We start from the raw sequence: 20,646 nt of genomic DNA on the forward strand, positions 1-20,646 counted from the left end.
AACCATTAAGAAAACAAACATATAATAACATTAGCTATTCAAATAATATTTGTGTTGATAATTTATATACATATATATTATGTATATATTAATAAAAAATCAATGAGACACAAAATTGAAAAAATATATCTATAATAAAAGTCAAGAACTTTTGACTAAATTTATCTTCTGCAAAATGTAAGGCTACAGGTGCTCACTCTAAAATTTAAAATATTTATATGAAATACTTTCAACTCTTTTAAATATACGTATTTATATATGTATAATAGTGCATTTTTGTACGATGGTACAGCAAAATATAGCTTTTTCATATTCATATTGCTTCTCTGAACACTGAACGCAGTGTTTAGTTTCATTCTCCGGAGGATGTTTTTTGTTCTCACACATAGATTGTATACAAAATATTCACACATGTGCATACTGATCGTGGTCATATAAACAGCGGCTTTCTTCATCGTCTGATTAACCCAGGGAGATAAAACATTATTATTTTATGTTTTACTTTGTTCTTCGTTCTGCGTTACTGTGGGGCGTGGTGAGAGAGGTACTGCTTGTCTGTCTATTCACATTTTGTTTAACGTAGACTTCATTCATTATTTCTATAAATCGGAACGTAGCACTCTCTTCTTTTGCCTCTTAGCCATGTACGTGCTCTGTTCACAAATACACGCTGTGGATAAATCAGGGATCTCGTGGGTAATGAATGAGAAGTGTTACAATTAAATGATCAGTTGAGTCTGTAACGTTATAACCGTAGGGCATGAAAAATATGTGCCGTCGCGATTTTATATTATTTTAATAACGAATGCCGGTTTACTACAACAGATAAACCAACATATCAAGTGTAAAGTGCGAAATGAGTATGAATAATAAAAAATAATTCACAAGATGAAATAATGTGATAATTTAAAATATCAACGATTGATAGAAATTTTAAAAATTTAAAGCATGTAACATTATAATATTATTTAAAAAAAAAACAACAATATATCAAAATAACAGATTTATTAAATACATAAATGTAGTACATGAAAATAATAGTGATAACAATAGTTAACACTTGTTTAAAAAAAACATATTTATTTATATCAGAAGACATGCTTTATTAAATATGGTGCTGATAAAAAACTACTCTTCAAAATTTTTGGTAACACAATTAAAGTTGCCTTTTGTAAAAATAAAAAAAAATATTCCATATTATAGTGAATACTACAATTATTAACGTAAAAATCATAAAATATATAAACAAATAATAAAATAAATTTGTAAACTGTCAATAAAATCAGGAAACACTTCAAAACGGAATTTATAGTTTCTTTTGGATATCAACTGGGATATGGCGAATAGTTTCATACAATTTTGGATAAGATGTTTAATACTAATATTATGTTTTGGAAAGGTATGACACTAATTTTCCGTTTGACAAAGACAAAATTGTATAAAGACTAGAGATTGAAGTTAAGACAAAAATTTACGATTTTCACACCGGAAATAAATAACGAAAAAATTTTATCGCTAAAAAGTTTTCTATATAAATTATTTTTGGCAAATTTTTAGACTTTAATTTAGGTACGTGTTTCCTACAGTGAAAAATTATTATGTTCTCTTTTGTGCACTTCAATCACGGATTTTACGGTTAGAAAACCGCGAATAGTATTTTTTTTCAAGTAATTTTAAAATAATTTTTGTTTTTAGAAAAATTTTCATGATTGAAACTCAAAAAGAATTTGGAATTTTTTTTCAAACTCTGAATTTCCCTTCTACAGATGACAAAATTATAATCTTTGAATTCTGATAATTGTTGTACAATTTTTTTTACACAAATTTTTTAAAATATTTGAAAAAAAAAATCATTTTGAAATATTTCAAAGTTTCCGTGGAGTTCCTGAAATTGAAAAAAAAACTTCTTTAAAAATATATTGCATTTCCATGTAAAATAAAAATCTTATCACCACACATGTGCGGATGTCAATCTATAATAATAAACATTTTAACTTATAATATGTACTATACAATATATAGTTATATATATATTCAATATGCCGTACTAAATTTATGCATTTTGATGTTACTATAAATATAATTGTAAAATATAAATCATCATCAAATATATCACAATCATAAGAAAACCAATTATTTTTCTGTAAATGAGTAAATAGTAATGAAATAAAAATCATTTTTCAGATTGTTCGATTGATCTAGTCTGAATTTCTAATTATTAGCGCTAAAAGTTAATTTTCAATCTATTGACGTGACTTTTGTTTTATCTTAAATAAATTTTATACTGAATAAATTTGTTCCTTGCTACTTGTTGTTATATATACCACCGATTTTTTGCTCACATGCATATTTACATGCATTCATGTTTAATAAAACATGACAAATGTAATGTGGTCTGTCCTTTCAACCCGATTTATACACTAGAAAATGTAAATCGCTAAGCAAAAGCAACAGGTTATAGAAAAACTGTGTCTCTCAAGCAGACAATAGTTGTTCAACTTGATTTAATACATTGATCAAAAATGACAAATGTTTCAGTCAGTTATTTTAGATAGTAAGAAAGTTTAACAATCAATTGAATATGCCTGTCATAATATGTACTACTGTATAGAAACACCACGGGCAAACATTTCAGTAATGCAAATATAGATAAAATATTCAACAGAAAAAATAATAATATTCATTTATAATACATATAATAATAATAAATTGTTCTGGATACAACAACATAGAGAATAGTCAATAACGTAAACCTAATACACCCACGCCTTAAACAAAAATTCACACGGTTAGTTTTTTTTTCTTGTTTCACAATGTCAATTTATGTAAGAAGTTGTTGATGGCCAAATGTACTGCAAGTCTCTTTGCTGATAAATTGTTAATATATTGTATTATAATTCAATAAGAATGATTTTGTCCTGTTTAAAGGAATATTTGAATATTGAAATAGTAAAAAAAACTAAAAGATTGAGCAAAGTTTCTGAATTTAAAGTAAATATTTTTTATATCGGTAAAGTATACGATTTTTAACATGAGAGGAGATGAAATGTTTCTTCGACATAATATATAGCGGTGATCAATGATGATAATTTATTGAAATGAAGATTGAAAAGAAATACTTTGCACGACAACATATATAAACCTACTTATATATCCAATAGAAATACGACAGCCACATTTATTCTTTGATACATCATTTAATATAATAAAACAAACATTTAAAATAACTTGTCTCTTCTTTTTCATCTTTCTTGGTTGTTATTAGGTAGAAATAGTTTTCTATTAAAATTCAAGCTTAAACCCAGTTTTTTTTACCGGGGAAAAATGATTACCGAATTGTAAATTTTAAAATGCGACCGTCTATCATTATAATGCTAACAGTATCACATAGCAGTTTCTGGTTTTGAAATGCAATAAATTTTCTGAGTGTTAACAACTCGAACTATTTAGCAGTATACGATACATCTTGTTAATTTTTTACCAAAAGTAAAGACAAGCAAATTAAATAAATATTCTCGTAAAAAATTACCATGAATCTTTTTCTTATTTTGTGTCTTTTTTTATTTTCTTTTGCGACACAAAAAAAAACAGCGAAACATCAACACACAATCATTCTTATTTTTTATTAAATTAAATTAAATTGATTTTTTACTTTTTTGGCATATTTAATGATACCGCCTCGCGCCACACATTCGCATATATCTTTACACAGCCATGTTGAATAATTTGCATTATTTTATTTATTATATTTGTTTTAATTTTTTTTATTCTGCTTGACCAAGAGTTTCTCATAGCCACCTAAAACCCATGAAAACCGAATTCCCATCATCGTTAACGAATTGGCCATCGATTCATATGAATATTCAAAAGAATTTGGTTTTCGCCCAAAAAAGTATACACAAAGAAAATCAAAAGAATATTAAAATAATATACAATGACGAAAAGTGTTTCTTTAACTTTGACAACATCATTAAATTGATTTTGGTTATATTTTTGGTTTTATTTTCAAACAATTTTACTTCGTTTTGTGAAGCCCCATAAGAAAATTAATTATTCAGGTCCATTCTGTTCCGTAGTTGCTGTTTATATTATTTGACTAAATACTCTTATGGATATTTTATTAAAAATATGATGGACATCATTTATATACATACGAATTATATTATTATGTTATAATTATGTAAAATTAGGTTGGGAAAAAGATACTGTTTCAATGGCAAATTAACGGTGATGTTTGTATCTAACTTAACGTATAAATTTTCCACACAATAATCCTTATTATTATCACGAAGTTCTGTTTCTCACTCACAGTATAATGTTTCCTTGAGGGTAAATCGTTTAACTGAAAAATATATGTAAATATGTATGTAAAACGAAAACGAATAATAATAATCTGAAACAGAATAAATTCTTTTTGCAATGCATTGCTTATTTATAAAAAAATGCTATAATAAGTGTTCTAAAAGATTAGCCAATTAATTCGAAAGGCTTCTCTTTTTATTTCCCGCTTTGATTGTTACAAAGCTTCAGAGTTATTATTGTTAATCAATAGTCTTTTTTCTTATGGTTTATATGCATGTCGAAAACTACAAACAGTTTTGCGGTTTGAACTTATTTTTGAATTTCATAATAAAAAGTTAAAGACTGTTAAATAAGACCAAATTGTATTATTACAAAAATTATGTATGAAGCAAAAATGTAAAACATCATGTAAACCTTTTCTTTTATTTGCATGTTTCATAAAAAAGTGCGTCAAAAGCAACAAAACAAAATAAATAATAAGTAAATGATCAATTTGCTTCATATTTATTCGACTTTACTCAGATGTATTTTTTTTTCTGTACAAAATCAAAATATATATCAAAGTAATGTAAAATTGTATTATTTTGTTGAATACACTGTTACTGTCTTCATTTCATCTTCATTTTTGTAATTTTACTGTGGGCTTTATACTTTAATTGTAGGCTTTAAAGCCTTTATATGATTAAATTAGAAATCGGAAGTAAAAATTGAGCAAATATAAAGAATTGGTACAATGTAAAAAATGCAATAATTATAAACTCGTGTCAAATAAGATAAATAGAATTACCTAAAAGAAGACGATGATAGTCATGATATACCTACCTATTTTAATTTATTAATATTCTCCTTTTTACTTTTATGTGTAGAGTTTATTATTATTTTAATCAAGGAAGGCAAGTAATCTATAAAAGGGGAGTTAAAAAAAGATGAGCAAAGTATTTAAAATTATTTCTCCGGTAAAAAATAAAATTCTTATCTGGTGTCTCGTACCATGAACAATCATGTCTTCACTGGATGAACTCAAATATAAAATATTACTTTTAGTGCTTGCTGATTCTCAACTTCGTTTCATCTTCATACACTTACACACACATGATAGTGAAATAAACGATGAAAACAGGTTCTTTTTGCTAAATAAAAACCTCACATGAGTTACATGAAAATTTAAAATAAGATTTCTTTGAAATATAATAATAATATTTCTGCACCACGTTTGAAAATAAATGAAAATAAAGAGGTGAACAGTATCCGTATGTTTTTTTTTCTTATTCGATTACGTGTCTATCTGTATCTTTTTCGTTTAACAAAAAAACAACATTGATGCTGATGGCTTGCAGGTTGTTAAATGAGTACCCAACGTATATTTTTACTCAGAAAAATATGCATCATGCTTGGAATTCGCTAATGAGAATGAGAACCAAAATTTAAAAAAATAAGAGATAAGAAACGCAGATAAAAACATTTTAAAAAAAAATTGGAACCAAAGTTAACATGCGTTTTTTTTGTTGACATTTCGTTTATGTACTAAAATTTTAAATTTTAATGAAAATAAAATAATACAACCAAGCAGTATAAATCACTCAATCATTGCATGTTTGTAAAACAAAAAGTGATAAAAGAGAAATTTATATCATTAACAATATATTATAGACATATTATTCCTTTTTTCTCAAATTGGACGTATGTACATGTTTATCTTATCATCTTGAAACATCATTTATGTATTATTCATTAACATAGAACATTGTAAGCCAATGGTAAGGCACATTTTCATGTGCTGTTAAATTTTGCATTATTTGGAAAAACATTAATATATCAGAATTTTAATTCATCATTACTTACGAAATATAGTTTGTATAGATTTAAAACAAAATTATCATCAGTCTATAAAATAAAATAAACTATAGATAATTGTTTGGTGAGAAAACAATTAAACTAAAAGTAAATATTTGTTTATTTAATAAAATTTTAAAATTGAATGTCCTCGACTCAATACTGTAAGACTAACATGAAATTTCAACTTGGAATTTTTGAATACACTAGCGTTTTATTTCTCTTTGTATATCATGCAAAATGCAATAATAGTAAATAGTATATAATTATGCTTAGTATTTAACTTTTATAGGTTGTTGGAATCATTTACGTTTCTTTTACGTAAATTTTTGGTCTTTAATTCATTATCATTCAGCATCATGATCCTTTATTTACTTGTGATATAATGATTAAGGAATAATATTAAATAGCATTCATAACACAATTTTTCAATACGCTCTTATTTTTTTGTTTTAGATAAGGCCGCTCCAATTTTTTTTTAAACTTTTTGTCCCATGCCCCATTTCAAAAGCCGGAAATCCAATGAGGCAAAATAAAAAAAAAAGTTAAATATTTCATCAAAATGACCGTTTTTTGGTCTATTTTCATAAACTTTCAAGAAATTTTCAAAAAAAAAATTTTTTTTATCATTTTTTTTAAACTTTTGTATTGAAAATGATATTTTTACAAGAATTTCCTTCTCTAATGTTTTTTTTTTTCGAAAATCATTAAATTTATGTTTTTAAAATTTTTTAAAAGATTTTTTTTTTCAATTTTTAATCAATTTTAAATAAGAAGTTCTCAATGTAGATACCTTAAAAACAACTAAAATATTCATTAATGACAAAAAACTGTTTAAATTTTGTCATTTTGTATGAAAAAGTATTTCAAATCTTTTTTTTTTGTTGCCCCCCCCCCCCCCCCCCAATTTGAATAAAAGTTTTTGGGACAAACAGTTCGAAAAAAATTTGGAGCGGCCTAAAGAAGGTTTGTCAATTGTTCATTCATTTAATTCACTGTCTTTTTTTTTGTTTCGTTTCAGACTTTTCAATCCGGCTTCTTTGAGCTGCAAATTTTAGAGATTACAAATGTAAATCACAGATTAGCATCAGGAAGATGTTGTGGCAACAATAACTTTTACTCAAACACACCAACGCCAAACGTGTACAAATTATTTAATAGTAGTGGTAATAGTAATAATGGTAGCATAGTTTGTTCTCAGTGTAATACAGCGTTTAGATTATGTCTAAAAGAATATCAAAATAGTGTATCTCCACTTGCGGCTATAACTTCAAAATCATCTGATTGGCAGGGATGTGCATATGGCAATGCATCTACGCCAATTCTAGGCCCATCTAGCTTTAAATTGTCAGCTTCAAATTATTCAAATGGCAATATTACGCTACCATTTTCGTTTCGATGGACGGTGAGTATCTTTTCACTAACTCCAAACTTTCGTTCATGCCAGGATAAAAATTACAGAAAAAAAAGTTTGACATTTATTTTACTTTTCCAAATAAAATACGAAGTGTTCGAACTTAAATAATATTCATTCACAAACCAAAAATTAAATATGCAAAAACATATCGTCAAATTGAGTAACTCTATGATTGTTTCCTTAAACTGTATGTTACAAATTTTAAAATAAGAGCACAGTAAATCTATAGTTCAAAAGGTATTCACGATTGAATATGTGTTGTTCAAACTTATTTTAAAAGAATGAAAACAGGATATAGGCAGGTATATTTATCACGAAAAAATGTTTAATGTCAACAAACAAAGCAGAAAGACATTCAACATATTCTTACCAATGCTACTTTATATGTATCATTTTGCAGATAGTAAAGAGAAGCAATACGTACCATATTACTTATTTTATGTTCGTGACTAGTTCATCAAGCTTTTATTTATTTTTTTATATAAATAAATAGAAACTCAATAAAGGGTTTTCCTTCATCTTTTCACTATATTTTTCTTGCATTTTTAATCTATTTTTTGCTATTCATGTAATAAATTTCTTTACTTTATGAAGTAAAATTGCTTATCTATTACTCGTGATATAAAATGAATGATTCTCTAGTTAGTGTCTCATGGGCTCCAGTTCTTTTCTATTTCAAAGCTTTTAAAAAATAAATTTTTAAATAAAAAACGAATGATTTAATTATGCATTTGTTTCTATTTTCAATCAATTTCCGAGGCCAAACTTAGTTTTAATGCATTTTATTTTTTTTATTTTGATGATCAATATAGTTAAATTTTTTGCGTTATCTTCGCAAGTTCTTCTTGGTCACTTTTAAGATAAATAAAAGTAGTTTATGTTACAATTTTTTTTTTTAAATAATATAAATTATATATTGAGTTTAATTTACACATAAGTTTTGCATGTTGAATAAATACTTGGAAATAATATAAAAAGATGCTGTGTATATGTCTAACCTTATTTCCAACGATTATTCAAACATTTTCTGATTTATCAAATAAACGTGGTAAATGTATACATACGATCACTTAAAACATTTAAAGGTATGTTTAATGTTATATATGTATGTGATGAAAAGCCGTTAATCGTTTTTAAATATGTTTAAATAGTTTTCATATAATTATTCTGTTTAAAATACTTTGAAATTGCATGTCGTTTCTAGTGTAGGAACTTATAAAATAATAAACAGTCGATGGTACCAATTTGATGAACTTCTTCGATTTTTAATTCAATTCCTTTCTCACGTCTATCAAAACGACACACATGTTCCAATTAGACCGATGCAACAGTCGATATGTTTTGGACTTAATAGACCCTTAAATGGATAGGAAGAAAGAATATCGAGCAGTCTAAAGAAGTACCTACCAATTCCAATACATTTTTTTGCATTACGTATTACGTTTTTTTGTACCTATATTCAATAAATGAGTCAAATTTTTATAATATTTTTTAACTGAATGTAATTACAAATACCTAATCTAATTTATATCTAATCATAAATAATAATCAAATTAAAATTGAAATTGGTTCACTCACAGTAAAGCACATGTATAAGATTAATGTTTTTTTTTCGTTCTTTCTTCATTTAGAAATCATTTACGCTTATACTTCAAGCTTTAGATATAACTAGCAGCTCTAATTCAGGTATGTAATCAATAAGATACTGTCTAATTTATCACGTTTACAAATCTAATGGTTAGCATTTCAAAATTAAATTGACCGCACATACGCATCATCAGAATTAAAACATGAATCCGAGCATTGGATTTGTATAAGGTTGTCTTTTTACTTTTATTGATGTATGTCTTGATAATAAATTCTTTGGAAGTAGGTGAATTATTATTTACTATCATAAAATGGTAAACAGACGTAACTAATATAAAAGAGCAATTTATTTTACAGACTAATATTTTGGATTTCGTGATTTATGAAGAAAAAAAAAACAATAATAATTGATTATGAAATCGATTAGTTATGCGCATCGCTGTTTAACATAAATTGAAATTGATTGTTTAACAACACTCTTTCTCATTCACAAAAATAATAAGAAATAATTAAGATTTTTTACAAATTATTTTAATTAATTCTTGTTAGATTCTGATGATGTTTTTTCGGTCATTTTTTATGTTTTTAAAATTATCTAATCATTGTTTATTAGGGCATCTTATTGAAGAGGCCACATACTCAGGTGTAAAACTTCCGTCACAAGAGTGGCACACACTAGAACATAAGGGGAAAAATGCCAGATTTACTTATAGGTAAATATTTACAAGAAATGAAATTCATTGTTTTAAATTAATTATTCTTTTCTTATTTGTAGATTAAGAGTACTTTGTGATCAAAATTACTATAACAGTACGTGCACAACGTTTTGTCGACCACGCGATGATGGTTTTGGACATCACGTTTGTGGAACGGATGGAAGTAAAATATGCATGCCTGGATGGCAAGGACCAAATTGTGATAAAGCGATTTGTAAATCAGGTTGTGATCCTGTGTACGGTAGCTGTAGTCGGCCTGGAGAATGCGAGTAAGTATTTGTTAAAATTAGTTTTTGTAGTTTGTATGTATCTAAATTTTAAATGATAACAACTTCCAACGAATTTCCGGACTGGCTCTTACAATCCTCCAATCCATACTTCAATCTATCAAATTTAACAAAACTGCTTATCATTGGAACAAGATGATCTCTTTCTCGCATTTTCAATAACGCATAAAAAAATTTGTCGTACTATAGTCGAAAAACAAGTCTCGAACATGTCTTAGTCATCTATAAATGCTAATGAAGTTTGGAATGGTTAAGCCAATTCGGGAAACTCGTTAAACGTTATGAGTAGCAAATATATTTTAATTTTTGCAAGTATAACAAATATTTTTTGTGTCATTTGTTAATATTTTAATGTAAGTTTTATATTATTTAAACTTCCTTACATCATGTAAGTGTTGTTAATTAGAAAAACCATAGCAAGTAAAATTAATTTTGTTCATTTTTACGTGTTACAAAAACCAACATATAAAAGGTCTCTTTCTAACTGCAAAGCATGACACGATGAATTTAAATTTAGTTGCATTCTTCATGCTTCTCTTGCATGTTATGTCTACAAAATCTGAGTAACATTTTTCTTGTTGCCAGTATTTTTTTTTTATTTATTCAAAGAAAAAGTGGGGGATCATTAGGTCAGTTTTATACAATTTTTTGTGCCTCTGTACTTTTGTATAATCATAGGCTTTGCTCTTATTTTACAATGTGATCATTGATCATTAATTATAATATTCCACGGTTCGACTCAAAAGTTTGTAATTGTCGTCAATGATAAATCACAAATCACTGTAAGCTTAATTTAAAGGGATGATATTTAAAAATTAAGCTTTACTTTGTTATTATCATTTCTTATTCACAGGAATCAGATTATTACAATGTTATATATTTATCGTTTAATTTTTAGTGCAACTCGTTATAAATTTTTATATTTATGAGAGCATAGTCGGTCTATTGTTATAAATAATTAGGTGTACTACATTGATCGCTGATCTTTGGTCTGTTATAAGCGCATTATTGATTATAAAATAAAATAACAAACTGATCAGAGGGAGGAGTAAACCAATTGAGTGGAATAAACAGAAGTACAAACATTGATTGATTGAAATGAAATTATTCGGATTTAGTTGATTTGATGATTTTTAAATATTTTATGTTTATCATTTGTTTAATATTACAGTTGCCGTGTTGGCTGGCAAGGTCCTCTGTGTAAATCTTGTGTTCCATATCCTGGATGCAAGCATGGAAGCTGCATTGATAAGCCTTGGCAGTGTATTTGTGACCGAAATTGGGGAGGAATTCTTTGTGATCAAGGTAAGTCTGCTATCCAGTTTTAAACATATATTTATTTTTTTTTTGACAAGGATCAAGTTTTTGAAATTAATTTAACAGTTGCACTTGTTTGTACATATATCAATAAACAATAAAAAAATACTCACCAAGTTCCCCTGCTTGGAATTTGTCTAAATGTACAAATATAATTCAACATGTGCATTAGAGTTTGCACTAATAAACTGCCCTATTTTCTGCATCAATGTAATGAATATCAGATACATATGCTGTTAATTTTCTATCCGTCTGGCATAATCCTTAATTGCGCGCCCTACTTTTTATACTCAATGTATGTTGAACCACCAAACAATAACATTATAATTCGCCTTGATTATTTTAATTCAATAAAATAAGGGAGTGTGATAGTAAAAAACTATTATGCAACTAGATATGACGTGTTTAATTTGGTTTGAGATGCAATATTAATGCATATTTTTAAGAAAACCAAACTGTTGAGGATTGAAAAACTATTTTCAATTCATGCTATTCTAGAACCTAAAGAGAAAACAAATATTAAGTTTTTTATAAAATATAACAAAGACTTATCTACAAATTTAATTGAACTTTGTTTGGCCTTTTCTCTTTAAAAAAAAATATTACTTGAAAACATAATCCCTAAATTTCAACTTTAACACTTGACGAAAAATACACAAAATATCACCCTTACTAAATTTATGATCAAAGTTGCAACATTGTTAAATAAACGAAATGCGTCTGTATCATTTAACTTAGAAGGGGTGTAATTGAAAAATTAACAGTACTTTTCATTGTGGTCATATGTTCAAGTACTTTTTTTTGTATATTTTAATAGATGTAGATCATAATTTATAGCAAGCAAACCGCCTTACTTAACAAACTGAATAAAAAACTGATCACATGTGTGAATTAGAACAAGTGTTTTTCCGTTCACTTTTTATGTATCTACTTGTTTAGTGGTTTGCCACATTTATTCACCTCTATTTGATCCTATTGCCCTATATATTTTGCTACAATAACTTTAATATTATTTATTTGTTTAGATTTGAACTATTGTGGTACACATGAGCCATGCATGCATGGCGGTACTTGCGAAAATACCGCGCCTGACAAGTATCGCTGTACATGCGCTGAAGGTCTCTCAGGGGAACAATGTGAAATAATTGAGGAACCGTGTGCACCGCATCCTTGTAAAAATGGTGGAACTTGTACTGCTCATGTAAGTTTTAGCCAAGAATGATAATAAAAAAAAATAAAACAAATTTTAGAGGACATCTGTACTTATAAAAATGTATTTTTTTTATCAAATTTTTTTAAAAACAGGTTTTTTCATCTAACTACAATGATGATAAAAACAATGTTAGTGAAACTATTACGGAAGTGCGAGCCTTACCTTTAACACGCAATATGCGTGGGGGAAGCTCAATGGGAAAGCCGCTTAGTCGAAATTTAGATAAAATAACTAAAATTGTAACTTACACCGAGCCACCAAGAATAAACAAAGAAGTAGTCAATAACTATACCTGCAGTTGTACTCCTGGATGGGAAGGCCCTAATTGTGAAATTGGTAAGATTTTAAAGTTATTGAATTTATGCGGCTTTATATAAAAAAAATCAATAGTATAGTGTAGAAAAATACAAAGTCAAAGTACAAATGCTATGACGTTTTTTAATAACGATCACAATAAGTATTCGGACGAATTTTTGGCTCAGAGAAGAGAATGAACAAAAAAATTATAAGAAAAAAATCTCATAAACTTACTATTTTTTAAATTTTTAGCCTTTTAAAGTGGAACAAATCCTGCTGAATAACTTGTAAAATTTTGAGAAATGAATATTTTCTTTGACAAATTGAACATTTTTTAATATTAATATAAATATTGAGTTTTGATTTTTTTTAGTTTTACTTCATGCCTCTCTTTATTAATATTCATAATAACAATTGGTAATTATAGTTTAGTTCAAAGATAACCGATAAAATTCATGCTTTGTTTATAAAAAAATCTAAGTTCAGTAATTCTCTAAAAAATAAAAACGGTACGTCATTGATGCAATTTGAAACAGAAGCAACGAAATACAAATTATTAATTTTAAGCTTACACTTAATTGGACACAACATCATCATCACCATTATTATTGTGAATTAGACAGAATTAAAATATTGAAGAAGGTAAAACATGCAATATTCTACAAATTTAATGATTTTAGGTTCGTATTCGTTGTTTTTTTTCCGCTGCCCTTTTCTTCTGGAATTATTAAATTTTATTTATAGTCTACATGTATATTTTTTCTTGTTATATTTGCAATTTATATCTAAAAAGCGTGATTTCTTTGATTGTTATATATTATTAAATGGTTGTTATTGTTGTTGTGTATATTTATCATGATTTCAGAAAATGATTTTCTGGTCAATATATGTTCGTTATGCATGTTTTTATTTGTGTTTTGTTGTTGTTGTTACACAAGATATTCTTATCCGTTTGTTTATTCATTCAGATAGATGATGAATCTGAATTTTATTTATCATGGACAGACGAAGAGTACAGTCTGTATTTTAATAATAAAATCCGAAACACTTTGTTCGTTTCTTTTTTTTTCTTCAGCGTTTCCATTCTTGCTCATAAGTTTAAATATTTCATCTCTTCGGTTTCTTTTACATTTTTTCTACATCTCTGTAAAAATAACTTTTAATTTCGAATCTTGTTCCATCAGCTTTTTTTAAACCAGGAGTGTACCATTCATACATATATAAAAATTACCTTCAATCCTCGTGTTGTTTGCGCCAGTGTTTAGCGGTGGGGTGCCTGAAACGTGCGTGCTTTAATGGTGAACTGTGTTGATTCATAAAAATCGTTGAATGTAGAAGTTCTGGAAGTTAATAAAAAAAGTAGCCAGCATTTGTTTATCTTTTTTTTAATTACTTGACGTCTTTCTTCATTTTAGTTTTTAGTTTGAAACATAAGTCAATTACTTGGCTTTAATACATCACAATAAATCACTTGTAAAACATATCAATCAAAAATTTAAATCTCTATTAAAATTACGGATGTTGAAGCTTGCTCCAAATGAAACTCAAAAATAGGTAAAACTTTTTAAAAACCGAAAAACAAAATGTTTGGCGTATGGAACATCAAGCTGACATTTTTTATGACAATTTTTGATCAATATTTTGGTAGTGAATAAATAAGATTGAATATAATTATAATCTATTATTCAATAAGAAAATTTTTAAAGATACATTCAGTAATTTTCTGAAAAATATTTAAAAAAAAATTATGCTAAACGAATATTTATTTATTTTCGACATATTTTTTTTTTATTTTTTAAATAATAATAAAAGACCACAAAACACATAATCCTTTTAATTATTCCATGTTGACAACTTTATCTGATAGAAATTTTCATAAACATTTAATAGTAGTGACTAATAATAAATTAGTTCAAAACACCACATGAACGAATTTTTGAGCAGTTTAAAACATGTCGACTACAATCAATCCATCGAGAAATATCTGCATATCTAGCAAAGTCGTGCACACCTCTTTTATTACCAATTTAATAGACTATAAACCGTAACTAGCATATACAATGCTTATTAAAAATAACATCAAGGAATGGTAAAGCACAATATTTTTTAGTTTACGCTACTCATGTTTCATTTCTTACAAAGAATAACACAACAGGTCATTTCATAAACTCTGTTAGAGATTCGATCAAAAATTAAATGTCTAATCAAAACATGACTCGTAGTTATTATTATTATTATGAAATTGGCTATTTTAATAATTATTTACAACGATTTCTATGCTCATTTATGTTTTTGTTTAGAAAAATGTAACCAAATTAATTTAGAGCCAAATAAGCGTTTCTTCACGAGTTCAGAGACTTTGTATTTTTCACTTTAACTTTTATTAACATTTAGAAATCGTAAGGCTTTGTTCCAAAATTAAAATATCTACTGTTTGTAAATAACGCTATTTATACAGATATTGACGAATGCGCCAACCAACCATGTGAAAATGGAGGGATTTGTATTGACCTAGTCGGTGGATTCAGATGCGAATGTCCTGCAGAATGGACAGGTGATTATTGTAATGAAGGTAAAATTTTACATTTCTTGCTTTATTTAATTTTTGCTCTATAAAAAATACTATTTTATAGACGTGAACGAATGTGAGTCTAATTCAGCATCAGCATTCGGTCCGTGTATCAATGCAGAGTCATGTCAAAATTTTCCTGGCTCATTTGAGTGTGTCTGTCAGTCTGGTTGGGCAGGAAAAACATGTAGCAAGAATGTGGATGATTGTCAAGGAAAATGCGAAAATGGAGCTACTTGTATTGACCTTGTCAATGACTATTACTGTACATGCCCGGTTGGATTTGCAGGTAAATTATTTGTCTAGCACTACTCTTCTTGAAAAAAAAATAATATTTGTTGTTTTTTTCACTTTAAGGTAAAAATTGCTCAGATAACATAAACGAATGTGAAAGTAACCCTTGCAAAAATGGAGGAGATTGCTTTGATTTGCATGGTTCGTACAAGTGCAAGTGCAATTATGGGTTTTTCGGAGATAATTGTGAGGTAAGATTTAGGCAGGCTAATTTTTTTTGGTCTGATATTTCATACAAAAATTTGATTGCAGTAACCTTTTGCATGTTCATTTGTTCACATTTTAAGTATTTTTTACGATTATTGAGAATAAAAAAAAAATGTGGAAAAAGATTTATGTGTCATATAAAAAGTATAGCATACAAAAAATTCCTTCATTATTAGCTTGTATTTTCTCATACCCTTTCTTTGCATTTTTTCGGATTAAAAATTTATTTTGTTGTCTTTCGCGAAATGCCGTTGTGGCAGTTTATACACAATTTCTTGGTGCGAATTACCTCTTTACTGGAGGTGTATAAGTGTAAAACATGTGTATGAGTCAATGGCCGAAGCAAAAAAATGACAAAAAAAAAATAAATAAAACTAGCGATGCTTAAGCGGTGACAAGTGAAGAGATTAAATTTCAGAGTTACCTTTCTTCTTTGCTTTACATACACTACATAATATGTTTAAGGTGTCAATTATGCTTAAAAACTTTTATTTAAATTTTTGTATTCACCTTACGTTTTTGTGTGACACTATTCTCATTTAAATATTTTTTAGGAAAGTACAAACTATTGTGAACCTTCACCGTGTGTGGTTGGCAAATGCATTAATACCGTCAACAGTTTTTATTGTGAATGTCCCCATGGACGCGTCGGACCGAAATGTGAATTGTATCACACCTATTGTAATGGCTGGCCAGACTGCAATGGTAAGGATATGTCGTTGATATCATCATTTATCTTCGTTACTAAAAATTTATGTCGCGGCATAATTAAAGCGTAATTTGATATTATACGTTTCTTCTTCTTCTTCTTTTTGTGTTTGGGAGAAAATGAAAAATATAACCAAAAAGAATAACATAAGAATACATGCACAGAACATTTCAAAATCTATAACAAGACGTAATTTGGAGAATGAAATAAATAAAAGAAAAAGTATCAAGTCAACACATTTGAATGACAAGGCGGATTATTTTTTATTCTATTAGTTTTTGAAAGATTTTTTTTTTTTGATAATTAATATATTTTATATATATATGTATATATTTTTTTTATTTTTAAGTTTCAGTTGAACTCTAAACTTCTTATTATTTATTTCTTTTTTTTAACTTGGAAAATTTACAAATTTATTTGAAAATATTTTTCAAACTATTTTTCCCATTGAAAAAAAAATAAAATTTACTACGAGATTTGCTATTCCAAAATTGGTTTCAGAATATTTATGGGTCATTTCACGAGAAATCACGGAAAATCACAACTTCGCCAAATCAAAAATCTAAGAAACTTTCCATCTAGAGCATAAAAAAATAAGAAACTTTTGTTCTAGCGAAATTTTCTGGCAGTGGATTTTCCGAGTTTTTCTTCAAAAACCGATTTTACTTTAGAGTAAAATGTATGAAAATCGACACATTTTTGGGTGTTCTGATGCATCGGTCCGTTTCCGACCATATGTTTCATAGAGAAAAATGATCTACTCGACAAAAAAAGCAATTCCAGTGAAAAAAAATTTTTCGAAAAAATTTGACCTGAACTAATGAAAATTGTCGGTGACCAAAATGGTGACCAAAACGTCAAAATTTGAATTGTCAATTTTTTTGAAATTTTTTTCACTAGGACTGTTTGTCGTCTCGAGTACATTATTTTTCTCCATAAAACATATGATCGCAAATGAACCGTTGCGTCAGGAAACCCAAAAATGTGAATTTTAAAGCCATTTTTGCCAATTCCGTTTCTGAAGAAAAACTGAGAAAATTAACCGCCAGTTTTTTTTTTTTAATCAAAGAAATTAAATAAAATTTTATATACATATAATAAAAATATAAATAAAAATTAAAATAAATTATATAAAAAAAATAAAGGTCAAAAACTTAATAAAATTTTTAAATTAACTGGAAAAAACTGTGATATTTTCACCTTTAAAAGGAACGTAAAATTTGAATTCAAGAAAATTTTCACACAAATCGATAAAACATTAGAAATAAATGAATTAAAACAATATTTTAGGAAAAACAGATATTTGTTCAACAATGTTACCATGCAAGAATGGAGGCACTTGTAATGCAGTAGAGAATGGATTTACATGTCAATGCTCTCACGGATGGAGTGGTAAGTTCTCTTAAAGCAAAATTATGTCACCTACTAATCTTTATAACAATTAAATAGGACCTAATTGCACCGAGCGCACAAGACAAAGTTGCACGTCAAAGGATTGCATGAATGATCCGACCTGCGGTACTGAATGTGCAATCGCTCAAAATATGTGTGAATCAAGTCCATGTCATAACGGTGGAACATGTGAATATGGTGATGGTTGGTTTAGATGTCTATGTTCGAAAGGTTTTTCGGGACCAGACTGCCGTATTAACGTTAATGAGTGCGCCAATAATCCGTGTCAAGGTGGAGGTACGTGCAAAGACGAAATTGGCTATTTTGAATGTATCTGCCCACCAGGAAGGAAAGGCGCACAGTGCGAAATAAGTAAGTAATTCAGAATAAATAACTACAAAAACTTTTATTTAACTCCCAAAAATTTCAGTACTTTTTGATGGAAATGAGATAAATGCATGCTCAAATGACACAACAAGTGGTGGCACTGCGTCACATAGGAGCGATACGACATGTAATTTCTGTGTATGTGCGAATGGATCTCCACGTTGCTCAGATCTTTGGTGCGGTCTCGAAAACTGTTTTTCTCCAAATGGTTCAAATTGTGGCTTGCAAGAAGTTTGTGTTCCTTTGACACAGGAAACCTGTTTGGCACCTCCTTGTACGCCACGAGGAGATTGTCGCGAATTAGAGCCTTCAAAAAGAGTTGCGCCTCCCAATTATCCAGCTGATACTGCTTGTTGGCCCAATCAGGTAACATTTAAAAAACATATAAATTATTAATTGATTTTCATTCACTAAAACGATGGACTATTAATTTTCAGATAAAATTGAGTGAAAAATGTGCTAGAATATCTATTCTCTTACAAATAAGCTCACTTCCGAAGGGGACGGATGTCGAGGGAGTTTGCCATTTGATAAGAGTTTTACTTGGCATGCATACTGCAAAAACGGCAGCATTACACAAAGTTACACGATCCGTTATTTTGTGCGAAAACAAAGGAGGTCTCAAAGATACAATAGAGGTGGCAGTGGTAAGTTTAGATCAAGCCTTATGTCAGACCGTTCCGTATGAAATTTAAAAAAAAATGTTTCAATTCATAATTTAAAGTTAGATTTTTTTTGAAACAGACAGTGTTTATGATTTTTTTACTTTACGAATTTTTACAAGTTTTATAAAAAAATTGATATTTTAAACAAGTTTTAAATTAAAAAAATTTAATGTCCTTAAAAAAAATTTAATGTCATTAAAAAAAACAACAACAAAACTATTGATGAACAATCAGCAATTATTATTTTGCATGATTCATTTTTGTTTCTGATTTCATGTGGAGCAGCCTTTTTTTCTTACTAAGTTCTAACTAACATACATGTTGCATTGCAGTTTTCTGAATCGGGAAGATCTGCTCATGTGGCTGATGTATTAGGTGAAATTTTATCTAGAAGACCGCCATCCTTACAACTTTCATCGTTGTTTGACCACGGGGAAATTCAAGTTGTGTCATCAATTTTGGAGGTCCGTGTTGAGACAGCACTCCTAAGTGCCGAGTCGGTGGGCTTCAATAACAACGGTTTCACGTTCTTTATTATTTGCATCGTCTGTTTCTTCATAATATTCGTCACACTTGTTTTCATGTTTGTCTGTCGGCGACGCTTTCACGCCGACTCTGGATCACATTTGCCTACTGTTTTGGACATGACACGGCACGAGGACGAAAAGTCAAATAATCTTCAAAACGAGGAAAATTTTCGAAGATACGCAAATCCATTAAAAGGCAGTACGACATCGTTGAAAGGCGCCGTCGAATTGAGTCTCAATCAGGTTAGCGAGAGTCCGCAACCCAGAGCTGGACCAAGTGGTCTGCATCGCTCACAACAGTATCTCAGTTCGTGCGACATGGACTACGAAGTTGATAGCGAAACAAAGGCGAGTGTGAATAAACGAGCTTCGCAAATTTTACTGCAAAAAACACAAAATACTGAAGTTACGAAAAATATAATGGGCATAATGGAAAGCAAAGACATTGATAAAATAACTTTGAGCCGACATGCTGCTCCACCTCCACCGACAACATCGATCTCTGAGTCAAATTTATTAACCGTTCACATTTGAAGAGTTTATCAAATTCAAATTGTAAATAGCGAATATAGTACTTTTAAAGATAAGATGCCATACATATTTATACTTTTTTTATTTCATTCTATGTATGTAAAATTTAATTTATGAAAAAAAAACAACAGACATTAAAAATTTAATTTATAACTAGATTAGGTTTATTTCATTCTTTTTGTTCCTTTCGTGTAAAAATTTAATTAGGTAATTGGCAATTGAAGAATATGTGATATTTAATGTATGTACATAGAAACCCTCTTATTTTTGTGTGATTTTTCTTTTATAAAGTTTTTTCACGTACCTAAATAATACAATAATATTTACTACAGTAAGACACGTCTACTACATATATAGTATTAAGTGAGATAATTCGTTAAGAACCGATGAAGTTAA

At 28.3% G+C, this 20,646-nt stretch overlaps 1 protein-coding gene across 1 annotated transcript; it reads left to right on the plus strand.

Annotated features, from left to right (window-relative positions):
- Positions 1-1,264: 1,264 nt before the first annotated feature.
- Positions 1,265-20,263, plus strand: LOC134835294 (protein serrate). The gene is made up of 18 exons (XM_063850165.1): positions 1,265-1,399; positions 7,157-7,269; positions 7,321-7,540; positions 9,184-9,238; positions 9,753-9,852; positions 9,915-10,124; positions 11,314-11,447; positions 12,485-12,660; positions 12,765-13,008; positions 15,428-15,541; positions 15,603-15,827; positions 15,896-16,023; positions 16,594-16,744; positions 18,039-18,140; positions 18,198-18,512; positions 18,571-18,893; positions 18,965-19,174; positions 19,525-20,263. The coding sequence occupies exons 1-18, from the start codon at positions 1,337-1,339 to the stop codon at positions 20,251-20,253; spliced, it is 3,612 nt and encodes a 1,203-aa protein (XP_063706235.1). The 5' UTR covers positions 1,265-1,336; the 3' UTR covers positions 20,254-20,263.
- Positions 20,264-20,646: the final 383 nt, after the last annotated feature.

Source organism: Culicoides brevitarsis, chromosome 3 (assembly GCF_036172545.1).
Source record: "Culicoides brevitarsis isolate CSIRO-B50_1 chromosome 3, AGI_CSIRO_Cbre_v1, whole genome shotgun sequence".
NCBI classification, from domain to species: Eukaryota; Metazoa; Arthropoda; class Insecta; order Diptera; family Ceratopogonidae; genus Culicoides; species Culicoides brevitarsis.